We start from the raw sequence: 21,740 nt of genomic DNA on the forward strand, positions 1-21,740 counted from the left end.
GGGAAGTCCCTTATTTGGTGCCCCCTATAATGGACCCTTAGTGAATTTCTTGTGCCTTTCCCAGAAATGTCTGGTTCTGGTCACTGAGTCAGCATGTCAAATTAGACTAATTTGGTTAAGTAGGCTTGTGTGTTTTATGTCATAAAGCAGAATATTACATTATATCTTCAGTGTAATATTGTATATTATATGTTAACATGTGCGTGTTTTTGTATTTTCAACCTCCTGAAATATTTTGGAGTGAAGAAATGGTAGTCGTCACCTAGCTTTTATCTGTAAGATTGAATCATAGAATAATTCAAATTGGAAAGGACTCTGGAGATCAGCTAGTCCAACCTCCTGCTCAAAGCAGGGTCAGCTAGAGCAGGTTGCTCAGGGCTGTGTCCAGTCAGGTTTTGAATATCTCCAAGGGTGGAGACTCCACAAGCTCTTTGGGCAACCTGTTACTGATGGGTGCAGCTTTGAATTTCAGTTGATTGTATCATAAGCACTTTTTAATGCAAACTTAGTGTTATAGCACCCTGGAAACTAAGGTTTAAGAGTGACTTGGTAAGCCTTCTGCAGAAGACAGAGGGAAAATGCGTTTCTCCTGGCTTCTAGACATGCTATTTCAGGGCATGGTGTGCTGGGTTTTTCTCAGCCTAGCCTGTGGGTTTTCRTATGGCTGTTTCTTCTGTCTAGTTTGTAAATGCTATGAAAGAATTAAGTTTTCAGAATTACCTAAATTATGTTATCTGGCATGGCAATGTCACTTCACAGCCCAGCATTCTGCATTTATCCTCTGCTGGCTTTCTCACTTCTTCGCAGACTGTGTTAATGGACCAGACCCGTTTTCAGGAAATACAGCTGGAGCTGGAACAACTCCTGTTGACCGGGACTGTCCTTCTGGTCACGTTCAGCGCAGCAGGCTCAGCACTTGCTGGTTTACCTGGATTTGCTGAGAAAATCAAAACCATTATCAAGGTGCTGTTGACAGGAATGCATCTTCCGTGAGTATTGAATAATCCTAGTCACACAGAGGCAGGTGTAATTTCATTTTGACCCTAGTAGATAATCAGTTTAAGCTTCTCTTTGGCTGTAGACCATAGGGTATGTAGAGGAGGTGATAAGGGCTTTTTATTAATCCAGGCTGACACTTTTTGTCCAGCTTACTGATACAGAACTGTCTGTTTTGGCTCTGTTCTTTTCCAATGTATGCATGCTCCTTTTTTCAAAGTATTTGTTCCTTACAACGCCTGGTTGGCATATGAAGCTAGAGCCTTGTGAGTGCAAGCAGCTAACTCTGCTCACAGTTTGGGCCAGTCTCCCTTGGGTTGTCCGAGTGCAGTACAGTAAGGTGCTTGTGAATTTGGAATGATTCCTGTACACACTGTGGGTTGACAGCTGTTTTTTATGTTAGTCTGAATTGTCTATATAGACAAAGTCGGCTCTTATTTGGATGGATTGTTCAGGTTGGAAATCTTTAATGCTATCCCACCTTTTTGTTTTATGTCTTAACTTTATTTTTCATATATATAAAATACATTGTGTTCTTTATAATTCTTGCTTTATCTGGGTTACTCTTCTTCCATTACACTTGGTAACTGAGGCAACTCTAACTGGATAGTTGTTTTTAAAGGTGGAAGAAAAGTGAATAACTAAAATCCTTAAGTAATGCTCTACTCCACTTTCTCTAGCTCCTTTAACCTAAGGGAATCCTTGGCTACCATCAGTGAAAAGGTGTGTGCTGAAGTTAATAACTGCCTTTCCCAGCACGGGTTTACACCATTCACGCCTGGGAGAGAGACTGTGCTTAAAGGACAAATCCAAGCAGTGGCCAATCCTGATAACACCATATGCAAGCTAATAGGTATGCRTTGATAAAATACGGTCTGTTCTCAAGTGACCACGCTTCTCTATTTGTAAACTGCTGGTGGCAAGTCATGCACGCTCTTCTCATTTAATGTTTTAAATACTTGTTCACTGTGTTCAGCTTTCCTTATGTGAGATTATGATCTTTCTGACTGACTGTCTCTTTAAAAAACAAATCAAAACCCTTGATCCAATTTTTCCAGATTCTCGAATTCAAAAGTTTCTGGAGAGTTATCTTGCCTCTAGTCATCAGAAATCACTACCTGCTCTTCCTGGAGGATTAGGCCCTATTCAGAGAGAGCTGGAAGAGATTGCTGTCAAGTATGTTCGTCTTGTCAACTACAACAAAATGGTCTTCAGCCCTTACTATGATGCAGTCCTTGGCAAAATACTGACTAAGGAAGACTCTCAGCTTGTAGGGAAGTCAGAAGAATCATAAAACCAGTTTGTATGCTACCGCTATGGTACTAACTAACTTTGTCTGCTATTTTAAAAAATTGCACCAATATTTGTCTAGAAAAGCAGCTTTCCATTTAAACACTGGTTCTTTTAATTCACTAGTGGTGATTGATGAGAAAAATACATGAGTTGCGGAAGGGGTTCTGAAATGAATGATGAAAAAGAGATGGATTTTTAATATAAGTATGCAACCTGGGGGATGTCTTGGTAGTCTTCTGGCTGCAATTTTTAGATTTTGGGCAGATGCTAGGTAGGACAAGTTTGACAACCAAATTTGTCTTTAAATGGCTCATTTTGGGGCATTTTACTCTCTAATTTACCATGAAGTTAGTTGTTTAGTTCAGAGCGGGTTAGCAATGGTTCTTCCCAGCAGGGTGATTTGGCTTAAAAAACCCCTTACTTTAAAGACTGAGGCAGTAAGCTAAAATTCTAGATATGAGAAATTTTAACAGGCAAAAAACAAAGCCAAACAGCACTTTATTGTAACATTATAGTTGTTAGTATGGTAGACTACTAGTTTTTTCTGCATTTTTAATAGCATTTTTTTGCTGTTTACCTGCAGATGTTACAAAAAATATATTTTTGTAGCAAGTTTTCTGGTTATTGGGTAACTGTCCTCTGCTATGTACAGTACTTACAAAGGTGGCAATCTTATAGATTGCAGCTGTATTTATTTCTTGTAAAGACTTCAGAAGGGCAGAGCTAAAATGTTTTGATAAAAGTGGCATTTCTTACCTTTTTTTTGCTAGTAGTTTACTCCTTTTTATGTGAAATACTAATTTTAAAGTGAATCTTTGTCATTTTCAGAAGGTGGATTTAAAATGTGTGATTCTTTTAGCTGAAAAATTTTACTTGTTTTTAAAACTACAACTTGAGATGGTTGCATATTCAATCATGTCTTCAGAAATATCCAGGAAGTGCAGAGCACTATTGTCAGAAGTGTAAGTAAGTGATTTTAAACATAGAGTGGGAAATAAATGATGTAATGTTGATTTGAATACACAGGGAGTATTTTCAGTAGATTTTTTTCACTTTGTAGAGATGTCCTTGAAACTTTAAAATATTTTTAGAACTTGAATTTAATTAACTACATGTTGTATAGATGGGTGTTCACAGAAGATCTCAATGATCTTACAGCCTTTATACTCTAATTTCAATAATAATGTCAATCTTGAAATTACAATATATAATATTTAATAACTTAATACTGTAATTTCAGACTCAGTTAGGAAGTACATTTGAAATTCTCCTCTAGTTATTGAGTACAACACTGTATTACCATAGTCAAAATGTGATGATTTTATGAAAGCAGAGTTCATAGTCATGAACAGTGTCCCAATATTAGAGGCTGTATCCAAAAGAAAATATTGTCTCTTAAAAAAAAATTACATTAAAAAAAGCAAGCCCTTTAATGTTAACTTCCAGCTTTGTTTTATTGATCAACTAATTGATCAAAATAATAGAACTTGTAGAAGGAGGTACTTGATGATGAATCGCTGTTGATGCTTCCCTTTCTAGTTTCCCTTTAAATGTCAGCATGGATATAGCTGCAATAACTTTGAGTAGGGAGGAAGACAGAATAAGAGAAGACCTTTTACTTGATATTAGCCTATGCAACTATAAAACAAGCTTTCCTCATTCATTACAAAACCCACTTCCCCCAAGAAAAAAGTTTTGTAAGAGATCACTAGTTCAGACAAGTGATTTTTTTGCCTATGGCCAAACTTACTCAGATAATAAATTGAGTATCTTGCTTTGGATCTTTGGTAACTCAAAACTGAGCTGGTCAGTTAGTTAGCCAGAAAAAAAGTTCTAAGTAGGTTTTTGGTGTTGTCTGCTGTATTTTGTCTGATTTAACAAAGGACCATACAAAGGTCTTCAGCATTGCTGCATCTGCTTACTGTACCTTGTTATTAGTGCAGACTTCACCTTGAAATAAAGCCTGTAGCTTTGCAGCTCCACAAAAACTAGTTTAATAGTGTGGGTAACAAAAGAGCTACCCAAACCACTTTTGCTAGAAAGATTTAAAAGAAAAAAAATTTTTCATTTTTTTGTTAAGTAGGGGGGGAGGCTCAAGCATGTGAAGAACAACAGCAAAGGGCAAACAACACAGGAAAAAAAAAAGCCTATGGAAAAAGTGTCTGATGCCAGAATGAATGGGACTGAAAGGATAAGAAAGATTATACTTGCTTAATCTAGGAGATGGCGACTTCAAGTTCTGAACTTGAGCATCCAGGGGGCCAGGAGGGCCAGCTCCTGCTTGTGCTGACATCCAAGCATGGACTGTGCAGCTGGTAGTGCATGTATGTTGCTCACAGGGTCAATGCAGTAAGTAAAATCCCAACTCTCTTCTCAGCAAGGGTTTGCTCCTAAGGTTTCATGGAGAAAACAGTGCAGGCCCCACATCTGGCTTCTCTCTCACCTTTGGGTGTTACACGCAGCGGGAAACGACTGCCTCAGCGGTAGGGTTTTGTAGGCCTTTGCTGTTATTACCTAATACTAAATTTAAAGATCCAAAGTGACTGCAGTAAATGCCCACAACTGCAAGTCTATTAGTGTTTTTCCCAGTTTTATTTATTTATTTTTTAAATGATAGTCCATTTCTCTAAGTCATCTTTAAAAGACTTGCAGATATTGGCAAGTGGCCAAGTAAAAAAAACAAACAAACAAAAAAAAACCACCACACAAAAGCTAGCATTGAGAAGGCCAGGCCCTACCTCCCTATGTGAATATTTATGCGGTTATATGTATGCTGTTTTACCTCTTAGTCTGGTAGATAGCAGCGCTGACCTATAGTCRTCTGTCCTCCTGGTGGTAGGAATGTCTTTCTACTTGTCTGAGTATCTTATTTCCCTATAGTTCATAGGGGTTCTTACAGTCTTATGAGGGTGCAGTATTGCATAGTCAATTACAAGTTAAAATCTAAAGTATGCATAGGAAGTGCTTCAAAAGTTCATATACCATTTCTGTTAGCTTGTTTGAAAATAACAGGTTAAACTATGTAGCTAATATATTAACATTTAGCTTTATACATTATTAAATAGAAGACCAATGCAGTTATCCAGGGCCAGATTGTGTTAACTAATACTCCTGGACAATCCACATTAGAACTATGTATTGAAATTGTCTTATTATGCTGTCTTCTTTAAACAGTCATGGCATTAAGAGCAAAAGTATACTGTATCTTCTAGAAACATGGAAGAAAAATTAATTCTAGTATATATGGTCTGATCAGTTTCCTGTGATGGTTTTAATTCTTATTAACATCGCTTTTGAAGTAGCTGAGTGCTATTTAGAAAAAAATGTTTGAATAAAACCAGAATAAGGCATGATGTTATCGATATCCTTTTATTTTAAAGGAATGCTTTTTCCATTTTCAACTACAAAACAGATTCCATACATTCTGCCATAAATAAAAACGAACAATAAGGCAGGACACTACATAAACAAACTGAGAACAACTGTTTTCCAGAAAGTGTGAATTAAAAATGCTTCACAATTATAAGCCATCCAGTTTTTAAAATAAAACTGTTGAAAACCCACAAGATTTCAAGTGGTCAATGTGAACATCCTTGAAGAAAGAACAAAATGCAGTTTAGTCATTTTGCACTTTTGTTTTTGAAAACCTAATTTTGTTCAGAGCACATTCTAAGATTGTTCCRTTTGTTTTCGGTTCAAGAACAAGATGGGAGAAGAGGCACCACAGTAACAAAACCACTTCAAGATTTTTTTTGTTTGCAGCTGTCCCTTTTAAATGCTTGACTTTTAAGAGACAGACAAACTCAATACAAGTCTTTGTCTATCACAGCAGAATTCCAGACTTGTTTCACCGGATTCTCTTTTGTTGTCGTGCTCTGTAAATGTCATGAACAGGGGGAACTACTGATCCTTTCTCCTCATCGTCGTCGGAATCTTCATTTGGTCTCTTGACAGCCTTATTGAGCATAGCGTTATTTTCCACAGGTCCATTGCCTTCCACAGTTATTTCAGGTAGGCCTCCAGTAATTATTCTTACAGCTTCATCAACAGCTGTAGAACAAGAAAAAGATTAGTTTAATTTGTGAAACTAAATTCCCTGATTAGAAAGGTGTTTCAGCAAAGTTGAACAGAATTTCATGAATTTTCATGCTTTTGGAGTAAGAAAAAAGGTAAGAAAAACTAAAGAGCATTCAAACAGGGACACCAAGATGGATACATAGTGGAGATTTCTGGAACACAAGGTATTTTGCCACCTTCCTTCTGCAGAAGTTAGGAGGAAGAATTAAATCTCAACTCTCTAAAACTCTTATCTATGGCAAACACTAGCTATAAAGTAAATGCTGCTGTTTCAGATTGAGACCTCTCTTTATGCAAGTATTGAGGTCAGTTACAAGTTTAATAAAATAAGAAAGCCTATTGGGAAACCGTGCACGTGTTCCTGATTCATCAGAAAGATGCCTAGCAAGTCTGTTAAGAACAGAGACAAAGTTTGAAGAATATCACACAATTTAAATAGAAGGTGCTTTATTTTCCCTCTAAACAAAACTAAATCCTAGCTTTGTCTCTGATCGTGTTCCTTAAAGTAACAGAGGGGATAAGTTGCATATTAATCATCTGCTGTAGTTGTTTACATGAAGGCTGGGGTATGGATCTGTCCTCTGTTTACATTTCTGAAATTTACCATTTTTGTAGCAGCTAAGACAACACAATTATTGAATTGTTATCAAACACGGCAACAATCTGCATTCTGAGTCCAACAGTGGACTTTACATACTGCAAATTGGTAATTTAATGAATTAAAGTTCTTATACAAGTAGAGATGATGCCTTGCTTCTTCCAAAGTATTTTTGGAAAATCATTAATGTTTACCACAGAAATTGTATAATTAGGCATGTTGTTATTAAAGTAGCAGCTGGTGATTCTCAGCTTTTTTACTTTTTGTTTATCTCTCCACCGTTAAATGTGTAAACATCTCTATGTAGATTCCAACCTACAAACATAGCCACTTCAACAGCATACTCTTAAATAATAATTATACATCTGCATCTATAAAGGAGGTCTGGACTTTAGATTGTAATATACATATGTAAAACAAATCACATGTGGCACTACCGCAGACTCTTAGAGTGAACAAATGACTTACTTTCTGGCAATTTGCATCTTCTGAATATCTCCATGAGTTCATCAACCTGAACAAAGGGACCCTGATTTAAAAAAAAAAAAAAAAGTTTAGACAATTAATTAGAGTGCATACTGAGCTTCTGTCAAAACAGAATCACTTCTAACTTTTTGAAGTTTTCACAGTCAAAACAAACCTGAAAACAAACAGGAGGGGGCAGGAGCTTCATTAGAACTACAGCTGCTGGTGGAACAGGAAATACACCACCCGGGACAGGATGTAAACCTGGAGCTGTGGAAAAAAATCTGTATGAATCCAGTGCATGACTGCTAGACTTGGATTACTTCAACAGCATTATTACGTGGTGCAAAGAATCATTACCCTGTCACTTTTGCCTCTACTAACTTCAGTCAGTGATCTGAATTCTATGAGCAGTGTCTGTAACAACAGCTTCTTACCATTTGCAAGACCCCAACTACATCTTCATATGACCTTAGTTTTAAGCAAAACATCTATGCCTTTAGCAATTCAATTAAACAACAGCCTAAAACTTAAGTACATGTTGAGGTCACTGACGATTAGGAAGTCTCCGTGACTAGGTTTACTAAACACAGGGGGATTACCTAAGAGGGGGGGATTACCTAAGAGGAGCACAGCTAAACATTTTGCCTCTAGGTGAAATAGAGCCACTTTGGACTGAACATTTGACTTACGTGCTAAGTGTCTTGGCTGAAATGGAATCATTTGTTGAGTGTCTGGTTTTGGATATTCAGGTTTTCTGTCTACTTCATCTTTGAGAACAGGCACGATGGAAGGCGCAACCACAGGGTCTGGAATTATAGCTGCCAGCTTGGCACGGGAGACATCCTGCAAAAGCCAAATAAAGAGTACTGAACTTGGCCGTACCATATTGTGGTTTAAATTGTAGAACAAAATCTCTCTCTAGACAAGTCACTGACTCTCACTTTGTCATCATTATATCAGATGTCCTTTTAGGAGACCATCTGGACAAAGCCTGCGTATTTTTGTGAAACATTTTAGTTCCCACAGTGGTCCAGCTGGGAATGGAAACACTTATTCTTGATACCCTATTCATCATTTTTGAACTGCACTTTTTTTTTTTTTTTAAGGTTAAAAAGGTTTAGGTGAAAAGGTGCAGACCACTAATCCTTCACAACTATCATTTCTCCCTCATTTCATTCTCTAGATTGCTTTAGCAGGAAAAGAAATCAAACATAAGGAAATCAGCAGGCATGCAAAATATCAGTTCAAATGGCATGTTGGCATGTTAAAAGCAACAGAAATCAGCCCAAGGGCTGAATAAACTTAGGTGCACCACCTAGAAGGCATTTATATAAAGACACACCATCTCATAGGCACAACTGTAACTTCAGAAATAACTTTGTCCTGATTGGTTTCTAAGAAAAACATTTAATGGCTCAGCATTGATCATGTTTCCACCCGTCAGAGTTTATTTTAAAACTATGATGTGAGGACCAACGCTTCAGCTCTTTTGCTAACTTTGATGACTTTTTTTTCCCAAGAAACACTTTTTCTATGTAAGAGATAAATTGAAGCTTAGACACTATTTTTGAAAGACATGAACTGAAGGTTCCCTTCTCGTCACGTAAGTGTGAAACAGAAGAGTTCCTCCAACAGAGCTGTTTTTGCATAAGTTGTCTGCCAGTCTATTTTTACATCATGTTACAAAAAAAAAAAAAAAAGACTTTTTTTCTGTCCTAATTTTTTTCCAAAGCTTTATGGAGTCCCACAAGACTAAAATAGCAGGTAAAGTATAAGTGGTCAAAAACAGAGATGGAAGACCACCAGATACAGGTTTCTGGCTTAGAAGGTAAATTAATTTCCAACGAAGCGCATTGAAGGACTTTAACCATATTAAACAATTAAAGAGAAGCAAGCAACCACTGAGCTCTGTAGTAGTTTTTTCGGTCATTCGCAGTAATCATTAGGATTGCAGTTTGTTTGTTCTGATTCGGTTCTCAATGAAGCAAAGGAGCTTTGCCACCAACTAGAGTGGAAGGGCAGCCAGCGATATTTCATGCTCACGTCCTGATTCTAAAAGTTTCCAAAAGTATTTTGCTTTATGAACGAGCTCAGGACTAAGTCTGAAGTAGGGGCCTGAGCACTAAGGGCACAAACATACATCAAACTTTCAATGGGAAGATGAGAGGTAAATATGAATAAGTGAAGTTGCATCTGTTACTCATATTCCTTGCCCCCTTCTGTACTTGGCCCACAAAGCCTGACATTCTGCTGCCCAACAGGGGTGTCCGGGGAGCCCAGTTAGCTCAGTTTCTCTCCAGTCTTAATCCGAGAGGTAAATTCATCCCTAGCAATAGCTCGGTGGAGTTGCAAAGGAACTGGGCTGGCCTTAGGCTTTCACTCTGGTCTGGCCTAGCAGTGTTCCAGCTAGGGATTACGGTTAGAGATCAAAAGGAGTTAAGAAATAACAGCCTGATTTTGCTTTCACTGAAGTACAGTGTCAAAAAGCAGTCAAAGCAAACCTTCTAGAGATAACGAGAACAAGAGAAGACAAGAAAAAGTCAACCTGGCCTCTCTTACCTACTTTTCTATCAAAGAAAAAAAAATGTAAGGCAAGTGCTAAATAAAGAATTGTATAAACCTGCTAGAACTGAAAAAAATAATAGTAAAATTATCTACTTACCTTATAACCAAGAGCTTTAAGTTCACTTGCAGAACAAGGGTACAAATCCATGAATTTATACCTGTCTACTAGCAGAGCTGTTTCTTTGCCCTCATATTCTTCCTTGAATGCCGTAAACCTCCGTTTTTCAACTTTCAGTATGCTAGCTAGGTCACCAATGTTACTTTCAAAAGCTAAAAACCGAGCCCAGATTTCTCTGTAAGAGAACAGATACATAGGACAGGTGCTAAAGGAGAAAGCATTACTGATCATATCCCAATTACAAAAACATATCACATGAGAGATTCTAATGAGGTAATCTGGGAACACATTACCATTTCTATTATTTATTTTAGATGCACCTATTACCCTCCCAGGGCCTTAGATATTTCTGTAAAATCTCACAATCTAGTGGATCATAAAGGACTTCAAAGATTATCTCTGCAGTGGACCTTGTTATGGAAAGGAAAGGATTACTGGAGTGAATGACTTCAACAGCATTTGAGGTAAGTTTTTAGCATCAGTGTAAGAGGCATGAACGGTCTTTACTCATCCTGCTACACAGAATTTCATTCTGAGCCTGATGCGCGAAGGAGTTTTCAACATAGATTGTGATTTAATTCACCTTCATGGACTAGCATATTCTAGCCGACAAGAGCAACACCCTAATACATAATAGGCAGTACGTACTTCAGAATTTTACATAGCCTAAAGTGTATAGAATTATGAGACAGTGAATTATTAGCTATTTCCTTATGAAAAATCTCCAATATAATTTAGGTAACATCTGACCATACTTCTGGACTTTAATCAACTTTCATTTTAGCTTTGGAGCTCACTTTTGAGGAAGATTCTGCATCTAAACTATTTTGATTTTTCTCTTTTAAAACGGGCATAAATATTTCTCAAAAAAAAAAGTGTAGGATGAAGGTGCACAGCAACACAATGTTTGATTTCTCTGTTTTGATGCTTATGTCAGCCAGAGAAACAATGGTTAATAGCTTCTTACTTGGAGTGCAAAGGATTTGGCAATCATTTTTAGAGAAATACATTTTAAAAGCAGTAATGCAAATGTGCCACTGAGTGGTTAATTTCAAGTGTTTTCTTGGTCTTTCACTATTTTATTTCTGGTTGTCTGGAAGTTTTTCAGCTTTCTCCTCCATAAATTCCTGACTCGCCTTCTCTAACGTGACGCTCCTGAAAAACGTCCTCAGCTGCCTCTCCCCGTCTGTCTGAAGCAGGCAGTGAGTGATACATGTCATTAGTTATGCCCATTACCGTGCAGGAGGATTTTGCACGCTATCCTCAACTAAAAAATGAATTTCACTGCAAGCAGGACAGGAACTTTCACAACTCTGTCATAGCTGTTGCTATTTTAGACAGTATTAAGAGGGGAAGGAACACCTGCAGCTAGTTTTGCCCTGCTGTTCATTTTTCTAACTTGTTTGTAATGTTTGTTTTTGAAAGGATTTATGTATTATTTTTAGTGTAGTGAAACTGCTTTTGCAGACATACCCAGATTTCTCAGGTGGGAGGCTCCCTGAAGTTAAAACACGTTCAAACAAAACTCTTGTATTATTGTCCTCTTAAAAACAGAAAGAAAAAAGAAAAATCACACTGAGTAAAGTATATTAAAGACAATTTAAAATCATTTCCATTCAAAGAGATGTGTACACTGAATTAAATAAGAGGGCTGACATTCTGATACCTGGATGCGAATTTCAGTAAGCAGAAAAAACTCAGAACACCTGCATCAAGCTTTTACCAAAGGGAGGTAAATTCTACTATCAATTTATTATTTGAAAGTCTCTTGTTGATAGCAACAAGCCAATTCTAATATAGATACTTTTACAACAGCACAGCTATCGCTTGATCTCTCGTAATTTTTTTATCAGGCTTTTCAATTATTTTCCTTTTAAATTAGGGCAATATTAATGTACTTCTCAGATGTATATTCCTCAGAAACCCTCACAAAATTATTAGAACTGCTTTCCAATTAGCAGTTAAGCCTTTGCCTTTGTACTCTTCCAGCTGAGGGAAAGGAATGGTTATTTTCTTCTTAAAAACTGCTAGCTTCTACCCTGTCTCTCTTGCTAAATATTTTACTGTATCTTATATTTACAGAAGTCTAGAAGTTCAACAGTCAGTTTTTTAGTTTCTAAGTAAAGTCTGCTGGGTTGTTTCTGTCAGGAAAAGGAACACAAGGATGTGACAACAGTAGGCTTCAGGGCTACATAAAGCATTTACATTCTGTTACATGTTAATGTGTTTAACATATATATGTGTATAATTGTAATTACGCATCAGTAGTCTGTGAGCAAGATGTTCAGATTTGGGTTCAGACCCAGTCAGCTTTTTGCTGCGTGGCTGCCTCTGCTTCAACACCAGAGCCGGCAATACCGACAGCTGCTCTCACTGGCCTCAGCGTTGGTAGGTACCCACGAGAGCAGAGCGTAGTGTGGGCCAGTTACTGCCCGGATGCTTCTTCCAGCAGGGCTAATGCAGGAGCCTTTCACTTCTGCCTCTACCTCCTGCCCTTGGTGCAGCTCGAGGTAGGCAGCAGGGGCTGAGGAAAACAGCGACCACATCCTGTTTTTCAGAGATGCGCTCTTACATGGCATAGGGCAGAGCAATACGCACACTGGAGAGTTTTAGGATAATTTTTCCAGTGGTGATCTATGAAAAAGCATTGCAGATATTCATGTGGACCTAACATAATTTGTCTCAAAACTAAATATACTTTGGCGGGAAAAATCTTCCTGCTTTCAGCTCACAGAAGAAAAGAGCTCTACATCTACTCAGACTTTCAGAGCCCGAAACAAAGGACGGCTGCAGGCTGCAGCCACCGCTCCCGACAACTAGAGAGAGGCCGCTATTCAAGTACTGAATACTTGAATAAATACCCAAAGAAACCCGTAGGTGTAACGGGTCCCTGGCAGACACCACTGGGCAGAGGGAGAGCCGGGACGAACCGCTTTCCTTACCCATTGCTAATTCACCACGAAACACGCACCAGGACACTTCCAAACAAAGGTTGCTCTGGCCCCGTGCTCCGCGCTACAGCCCTGGTTTCTGCTAACACTGCGATGAGCTCCCGTGCTGGGAAACCCTGCGTGGCCACGGCCACCGCAGCGGGCTCCCCAGCCCTCCCTCGCCCCGCGCCTGGTGCGCGGGGATCCTCGAGGCCCTGAGCGTGCCCTGCTCTGCGCTTGGAAACTGGCTCCCCCGCCACTCCCAGCGGGGCAGTTCTCTCAAGCTAGCTCACACTCCTGCTTTCAGATCTTGCTCATCTCATCTATTTGGGGAGAATGAGTTTAAATTACCGCTAGCGAAAGTCCATGAAATGGGTTCCAGTATGGAACAAGCAACCCATCACTTCTCATGCTAATTTCAACCTCCTACAAATCCTTTAGCGCAGGATTTAGATTTCTCAGCATATTTCCCACTGTTTACAGCAGATGATGCAGTCAAACTGCTGCAGAGCAAATTAGGAAACAATTTGGAAAGTTCACTGTATTCTGTTTAGCAGAGTTAAGATCTCGCGTCAATCAATACACTTCTGGAACGTCAGCGTGGACAAAATGGCAGGGTTTTTTTGAACTAATTACTGAGCTTTATGAGGAGGTTTCACTGCCCTTCAAGAAAGGATTAAAACTAGAATACAAAGAACTTGGCCTGGAGCCAGGCTCACAGAGAAGGCAAATGAATGTTTCATTACTACCTCTCAAAGCTTAAAACTTACCATTAAGGTGAGACAGGTAGTCAATATATGCCAGTACGTATTCTGGAATGTCCCCATATTTTTTCAGCCCTAGCTCAAAAATCTTAAAGGCCACAGACTTATCCTGCAAACATTAAAAGAAAAAAAGTTATTAGCTTCAGTGAGCTATGCACCCTACCAACAGTTCCTTAGTATCAAACTGAGCATCTATAATTACCTTACTACAATAATACTCCATTAAAGCTGCTGTAACATAGACATGGTGGCGGGTCCGGGCATCCTCTCTTGCTTTCTTAAATATCATTCTTCCAGATTTTATGCCTTCTGCTCGCCTTGCAAATTTCATGTATTGGATATAAACCTAAGGTGTATATTAATATTTATATAGTATCATTGCTAACAAAGAGTGCTAAGATATAGTACTGTCTTTGGCTGTATCTAAAATCATCTCTACTCACAAAATACAGTTAATAGTTCATAATAGAAACCAACAAAATTGTGTTGTGCCTCTATGTTGTCATGCTATAAATACTAAGACAAAGATTTTTATGTACTTTTTTTAAAAGCAGAAAATACCTGAGACTGAATCCCTAAAATGACAATAATATGCAATTTTTTTGAGGTAGTGGAGGTAAGTAGGTGAATGTAATGTAGGTGAATGTAATTTACATAAGCTGGTACCTTGAGAGAACTAGAGGTCACTTGCTTATTCTAAAAATGTCAACTTTCCAATAAAGTTAACGACATCCATAAGACTAAAAAAAAAGGCAAAAGGCCTATTTCAGCATTTTTATGTATATTATAGGATCCAAGATACAAATCATCCTGGCTTTAAAGGCTTATCCCTGATCATGAAAATAATGAAGGTGCTGTTTAATTCAGTGGCCAGATTGTGATTTGCATTTCTTGGGAATTTAATTTTCTTCTGCTCTGAATTAGATCACAAACAACAGCGTTCCTTAAAGAGAAGGAAGTGGTATGTGTTTTTCCATAAAATACATATTTGGAAAGCATTATAGTCTATATATAATGAATACAGCATGTCAATAAACAGATATCTTTCCTCTGACACTGACCTATTATTTAATTTTAGACCTCAGACCTTTTTCCTTCCCATGCTTTGTCATGTTTATTTACAAACTAAGTAACTTTTTTGAGGGCAGGTTACATTCTCTACCATTTGTTCAGTATCAGCACAGCTGGCACTACAAACAATATTGTTTACTTATAACTCAAGTCGATGTACAGCAATACACTTTGATATTTATGTGATGCATTTCAAATTTCTTTGCAAGCTACCTGTACACAGAAGTCAGTACAATATATTCCTCTGTAGGGAGGACAATGGGACAAAGCAATGTGCTTTTCATAAGTTAAGGTGAGGGAAAGTGAAATTTTAGTTGAGCCAACAAAACATACACCAATGCTTACGAGCTGCTTCATGAAATCTTTAGAATCTTCATTTAATATCTTCATGGTTTAAGAGATTCTTCAAAAGACACACTGGGCAAAAGGGCACATCACTTAATGTATCTAAGTGGATTAAAGGCTATAAGCATCAACCTCACTGAAATTTTCATCTAATTCCATCACCTTAGTACTCTGCCTGCTAAATCATCCTTGTGACCCAGTGAACTCATCTAAGTACTTCCCCATTCTTTGGGTGTACTCAGCTCACGATCTATGCAAATGTGGAAAAACTCAATACTGTGGATCATCTTACCAGAGTGGGATCAATATCTTCTATAGCCAAGAGTCTGTTATATATGCTGTGTACTTTCTCATACTTCATTCGACTCTAAGTAAATACAAAGAGACAGACTGCTTTGTGATACAAAAGAATTACAGAATTTTTATATTAACGATTTAAAAGTTAATACTACTCTTACAAAACACTTCTGAGAATGCAAAAAACAATTCRCAGAAAAATCCTAAAAATTTTTGTTTACTTTTGTCAATTGGACACTATACATGGTCAATCAGTGGTTTATTTACTCAGATGCATTTTTTTGTCTTGTGCAGTCATTTCTTTACTCTCTGCATTCTATTCTCAGTAGTGCTTACATACAGGCTTTCCAAGAATCTCTGAATTCCTTTTTTAACTCAATAATACAGCAGCAGAACTGCCATTTAGGTGCTGGGCTAAGATGACTGTTTCCCTTACCTCCAACTAAAAGAAACTTGCAGACCAGCTAGGAAAACCACCTTCTTCACTCTAAAACTTAGGCATTTCCAATAATCCACTCTGCTCATTGCCAGCTGCAGCCCTTCTATATTATAAGCACCGTGCAACTTCACAGAAGTTAAATAGCCAGTATGCGGTGGATACAAGAGGCTGCACTGGAAGCCAAGAGAGGTTTTTTCTTTCAGGAGCGAAGATTTGTTTGCTGTTGTCCTCAGGATCTTACTGCAAACTCTTCCATGTTACGATAAGTGGAAAATACTACCTGAGGGCAGTTTACCTACTTGGGACTCCTGAGTCCTCACCCGATCAGTGGGAAAGGGTCTGCGTTCTTGACAGCTCGTGTGCAAAAACAACCATAGCTGGGGCGTTACTCATTCCTGAGACTGCGTAATAACGTGGTAACCAGGCAGGATAAACAACTTTCTCAAGCAAAGGACAATATAGGGTGCCTCCCATCTTCCATCAGAGCCACGGGAATACAGATACTAAATCCCCAAGAACTAGATAGGAAAGGTGTTCTTTATCCCCATTTTAAAAGTGGAGAAGCCAATGCCCCAGTAAATGTAAATCTATGAGTCTTCAACTTCACAGTCATTTGAAAAATAAAGTCAATACTTAAGTGGAAAGACTGAATAGACTTTCAAAAATATTGTAACTAACACTACAGGCTTTTCCTCCCCCATTTTGTTAGCTCAGCCTAAGAAACATTGAAGAAGGTTAAGGCTAGAAGAATCAGTAAGTTAATTCTGTAGAAGCTCTGTATATGCAGTATGTTTCAAATAAATGACATTTTTGAAGAGAAAATTTTGGTCTTTGGATGTAACTTTAGTATGTGACTATTTTTGCTCACCTCTTCATAATCTGCATATGCAAAATAAAGAAGCATATTCTTCTTTAATAAAGTGCTGATCGCTCTTTCATAAATATTAGCAGCCTCATCACTGAAAAGTTTAGCGTTGTTCATGTCCTGTTATAAAATAAACATGATAATATTATCATTTAACAGCTGYGACAATGAAGGCCAAACTATGGAATATCTTCCATCCATGAGAAGTCTCAGTGAACTTCAGTGAAATGCTCCAAAAAAGAGACACTCATCTCCCCAGCATCTGAAGAATCATGAAGGCATCACCAAAAAAAAAAAAAACCTGGCAAAGACTAAAACAGTTTTTCATAATTCTTACCTCACATGCAAAGATTTTTATTTCTCAAAATAGCATAAAATTTAAAATTCTGAACATGACAATTTAAGATGCTAAAAATCTTTTTTCCTCCTTGGTTCGTAAGTATTTCCGGAAAAATTAACAGCATTATACTGTGTCAAAGTAATGAAATAAGAAAGAAAAAAAGTTTTATGGCAATCTTCTTACCCCTTTTTCAGCTAGCAGCTTACTGGATTGCTCAAGATACTGTGCAGCTTCATACCAGATATCTGGGTGATGTCCCAGAACCAAAAGGCATTGCTCATATGCAAACATAACTAGAAAGAAAAAAAGTAAGAAATATTCCTTGTGTATTATTGCAGAAATCTTGCACAATGGAAGAATGAAACACAGAAAAGAGCAAATAATTTAGATGCTATTAACACTAATGGGCTCCGAAGAGAAGAATCACATCCTGCAATTCTTTCAGTCTTCAAGAACTTTATGAATCATAAATAGCAGCTAAAACCTGTTTCCTCTACACAGGATGTGAGCATCAGCCATAAAAAGCAGATGCAGCTGACTGCTTACAAGAGAGCAAGCTGTGATCCACCATCTCCTGATCTCCAGTGAGAGTTCAGTGGCGCACAACTGTAGCACAGTACCCCCAAAATCAACGTATTAGGTGCAGCTTAGCTTAAGCAAAAACTAACCAGTAGTTTAAAAACAAAATCCACAAAACTCAAGAAAGGAAAGAAAAAGCTGATCAACTTCTGCTACAGCGTGATCACTGACAACACTAAAATGCATCATTACTTCAACTGGAGGTCATTAATGGAGCTAAAAAATACAGTTCTACACATCTGATTACCTCTTTTTGTTATGAGAGTTTGATCTTCTGTACGCAGAGGATTGCTCTTTTCCCACTGGATGTATTTCTTCCACATGTCCACCTGCTGAGCCTCCTGAGGGGTATTTTGGGGGGGGACAGAGGGAGCATTGCGATCCAGACCTTTCATAACTGTCTCGTATTCCTGAAACAGAAAAAGCCATGTTTTGAACAGCAGATTTAAACACACAAAACATTTATTTTACATTATGCTTTATAAAACTGATGGAAATGTTTTAGCATACCAACCTTATTAGTCTAACAAACACTTCTATATGAAAATAASAACTAAATTTAATGCTAGTTTGTAGAATTAAACAGAACAAAGAAAAGTCAATAGAAGTCGGTACCTTTGCAACACGTCGTGCATTCATATAATCTCTACTCCTGTCTTCAATCATCTTCTTAGCTAAGTGAATATTGATTCCCTGGAGAAGGGCAAAAAAATAGAATCAGGAATGTGCAATTTCACTTTGGAACTACTGAATCTTATTTCGTACAGAAAGGGGCTTGTAAGGGAATGCAAAAGTGAGCAAAAAGGTCAAAAGTATGTAAAAGTACCAATCTCAGAAGGTTCTGGATTTCTCATATTAAACATATCACAAATGGGCAGGAACTTATTTATGATGGAATAAACTCACTACTAAAAATCAGCTGATCTGAGGCATCTCAAAGTATTTTAATCTTATCAATTATAATTTACAAACCATAATGAACTTTACATAAATCTGATGGAGGAGAAAGCAGTACAAAGATTGTATTTGTGAATTATTTTTTTTCTCTTTAAATAATGGTCAATGCCTCGTCAGAGAGGCAGAGCTCCCTACCTTACTGCCACCTGATATTTCCCAGGTGAAGACTAAGGCTGCATCTGAGCCAATTCAGGTGTCTTGGACAAGAACAGAGATTAAAGCCAAAACTCAAAGCTCTGCCTACGTCCTATTTCTCTCTACTCCTGAAGTAACTGACAGTTTTTAAAAGTGATTATAGTCAACTTAAGCCCTGCCATAAATGTACCTTTGTCAACTCTGAGAGATCTGAAAATACCCCAAGCAGCAATACCTGTTTAGGACCACGTTCACGCGCAGTTACTCAGCTGCACAAGAGCAGAGGGGATTTGGGGCAGCCAGGCCCCACGCTGCAACCCAGAAGTTGCAATCCGGAATATAGGCCAGGTCACGGGATCCCAGTCACTAGCAAAATCTGGAAAAACTCCTCTTAAGGCAGGAAAAGCAATGTTTTGTTCTTGTGCATGCCTGCGTCAGGGGTGGATTTCACTCCAAGTGACTTGCCGGGAATTTGAGGAATGTGAGCATAATTATGATTCCTATTTCAAATATGCATCTGATCGAGATACTGGTTCATTACAGAAGCAAGAGAAACTGCCTGGGCTCTCACAGAGGGTTTATCTGGGACAGCTGTCTGGGCCAATTGCAACATAAAAACAGCGATACCCCATCTAACCAAGGGCTAGGCTGAGCACATAGCACTGCTGTCGCAGGATGCTCTCCCAGCCTCCAGCAACTTGCTGCTGTGAGGCTCCGAGAGTCAGAGATACTTGTTTTTCTGTCTCACTAGGTGTGTTGCCATTTTTGACCATTTCTTCAATCAAAGATGCTTACTGGTGCCTGACAGGCTGATATTGCTACCCATTAGCTACTGACTGAGCTAAAGGGAAGCTTGAGAGTGTTTTCACTGCAGCAAATAGTCAATAACCTTTTGTATGGAGAGCTGTGCTTGAGCTGTTTTGTTGGGCTATTCATGAGAAGAATCATTTTCCCTTCAAAGGAGCCTTTTTGGTGAATAGCATTTCCTCCTTGTTTTGTGCCAGGATTTCCTGAATATGTAAGCAGCAGCCGCCTCCCTTGGGGCCAGTCTCACCAGAACATGAAGTGCAGAAGCTTGGGTCTGGACAYAATACCAGCCCTTGTCTTCCAGCGAGTCTGAGCGATTCGAGACGAACCGCGGTATGCAACGATGTCAGCCAGAACTGCCTCAACTGGGGAAAGACGCAGAACGAATGTAGCCCGGCTTTCAGCTATTGTTTTGACGGTCTCCGTAAGTACGAATGAAATTGGTAGGAACAAGCAGAGAGTGCTTTCATTTCACTGCGTGGGAGGGGAAGAGGAAGGGGAAGTTTACTGGGAAGTTTCTGGCAGAGACGCTGGGGATTTTCCTCTGGATGAGAAGACATGTCCCTGGGTATTTTCCCTGGTGGTAAACAGGCTCTCTGAGGTATCCCTGAATATTGCCTCAATGATGAGCTCTTACAGTGAACACTTACGGCTGCTCACGCCGGGAAGTATTGCCAGCGGCTAAGCAGAGTGGTCTGTTATGTGGGGGGAGGCCAATTCTACAACTTGAATAATCAGAAGCAGGGAAAGAGAAACGTCCCTCCTCCTTTCCCACGCAGGCCATCGGCGGCCCAGAGCACGCCGGCAACACCGCGGGAGGAGCGAGAGCGCCGTGCATCCCACTGGGCAGCTCGGAGCACTAAGGCATCGCGCCTGATCCTACGTCCCACCTCTGGTGACTGGGGTAGGTCAACAAGCCCGTACCAAAAGTTTATGAACACAGCGGGAAGGTGCAGCTACCAATTAGCCTGCACGGTCAGCGAGGCAATATTATGCTTGCTGAAGACCACATGGCAGCAGACTCACCTGAACTGATGCTGTTGGAGCTTCAGGTGAAGGTTGGTTAGTAGCGTTTTATACGTACTTGTGGACATATAACTTAATACTGTGAAGGAAGTCTAAATCATCATAGCTAAGTGTCATTTTAACCTGTTCAACTGTAACGGAAATGTGGGAAATGCCTCCTCTGGAAAGCAAGCCTTCACTGTCAGCTGCCAGCTCTAGCTCCATTAAGTCTATTATCTGACAATGCTAACAGGGATTTCTAATTCACTATCAATCCCACTGGGCTAACTGGGAAACAGGCCAATTTAAAATATATCCTACATAAAGTGTTTAAAATAAAAGAGTTATCACTCATCACACCTGTATAGTTCTAATACAAGTCTTGGTGCACACTGCACACACAAAACATGTTAATACTGCCAGTCATCTCTTTATACGTAATTATTTAGTGGACACAATTTGGGTACCACACTTGATAATATGATTTTTGCTTTTCTCAAAAAAACAAAACAAAAAAAAAGTCACAAACAAGTTTCATGTTCTTGATTACCTCTTCATATTTGTTATAATCTCTCCAGAGTTGCTCTATGTTAATCATTGGATTCACACAACCACGCTGGTAAACCCTACGGACAGCTGTTATCCTCTGGTTTTCTGCATAAGATCCTACAGCTTCTCTAAATAGCGGGGAGAGAGATTAATGTCAGCTATTACAGATCATAACCTGTATGAACATGAATATTACCTTAATCGAGCTTAAAAAAATTCTTTTAAGGTACTTACACGCCCTTCAAAAAATTGATGTAATCCACCCAGATCTATGCAAGAAAAAAATATTATATATAATGAAATCAGTATTTAGTTGTATTTTTTAGAATCCAAGTTAGAAATAAAAGGTGTTTCAGTGAAAAAAAAAAAAAAGAACAAAAAACCCCATACCTGGTATGACATGATTTCCATGCCAATTTTATCCAGAGCAAAATCATATGCCTGAGCCATTTTTTCTCTGAGGAAAAAACAAACCACAAAGACCATAGAGCAAGTCTTCAGTATTTAAAAAATTCTTTATTTAAGAATATTCTTTTGAGCAG

The 21,740-nt window shown here is 38.7% G+C and overlaps 2 protein-coding genes across 15 annotated transcripts in view; one reads left to right on the plus strand and one right to left on the minus strand.

The window, feature by feature from the left end:
* Positions 1-5,639, plus strand: part of TCP11L1 (t-complex 11 like 1) — a 19,168-nt gene extending 13,529 nt beyond the window's left edge. For 10 of the 11 annotated variants that reach the window (XM_026087727.1, XM_026087728.1, XM_026087729.1 and 7 more), the window contains 3 exons: positions 760-989; positions 1,677-1,849; positions 2,055-5,639. In XM_026087727.1, the coding sequence (XP_025943512.1) occupies positions 760-989; positions 1,677-1,849; positions 2,055-2,290 (639 nt within the window). In that variant the 3' untranslated portion in view covers positions 2,291-5,639. The remainder of the gene's footprint in view (positions 1-759; positions 990-1,676; positions 1,850-2,054) is intronic. The other variant, XM_026087731.1, reaches the window with a different exon arrangement.
* Positions 5,640-5,642: 3 nt separating this feature from the next.
* CSTF3 (cleavage stimulation factor subunit 3) overlaps positions 5,643-21,740 on the minus strand; it is a 57,547-nt gene continuing 41,449 nt past the window's right edge. For 2 of the 4 annotated variants that reach the window (XM_026087726.1, XM_026087722.1), the window contains 16 exons: positions 21,589-21,655; positions 21,433-21,467; positions 21,200-21,326; positions 18,361-18,438; positions 17,993-18,155; positions 17,350-17,459; positions 16,830-16,946; positions 15,518-15,592; positions 14,012-14,155; positions 13,816-13,918; positions 11,589-11,658; positions 10,095-10,290; positions 8,122-8,275; positions 7,605-7,699; positions 7,433-7,493; positions 5,643-6,339 (listed from right to left, as the gene is read on the minus strand). In XM_026087726.1, coding sequence (XP_025943511.1) covers positions 6,137-6,339; positions 7,433-7,493; positions 7,605-7,699; positions 8,122-8,275; positions 10,095-10,290; positions 11,589-11,658; positions 13,816-13,918; positions 14,012-14,155; positions 15,518-15,592; positions 16,830-16,946; positions 17,350-17,459; positions 17,993-18,155; positions 18,361-18,438; positions 21,200-21,326; positions 21,433-21,467; positions 21,589-21,655 — 1,798 coding nt within the window. In that variant the 3' untranslated portion in view covers positions 5,643-6,136. The remainder of the gene's footprint in view (positions 6,340-7,432; positions 7,494-7,604; positions 7,700-8,121; positions 8,276-10,094; positions 10,291-11,588; positions 11,659-13,815; positions 13,919-14,011; positions 14,156-15,517; positions 15,593-16,829; positions 16,947-17,349; positions 17,460-17,992; positions 18,156-18,360; positions 18,439-21,199; positions 21,327-21,432; positions 21,468-21,588; positions 21,656-21,740) is intronic. The other 2 variants (XM_026087725.1, XM_026087724.1) reach the window with 2 other exon arrangements.

Source organism: Apteryx rowi, unplaced genomic scaffold (genome assembly GCF_003343035.1).
Source record: "Apteryx rowi isolate R43461 unplaced genomic scaffold, aptRow1 scaffold_73, whole genome shotgun sequence".
NCBI classification, from domain to species: Eukaryota; Metazoa; Chordata; class Aves; order Apterygiformes; family Apterygidae; genus Apteryx; species Apteryx rowi.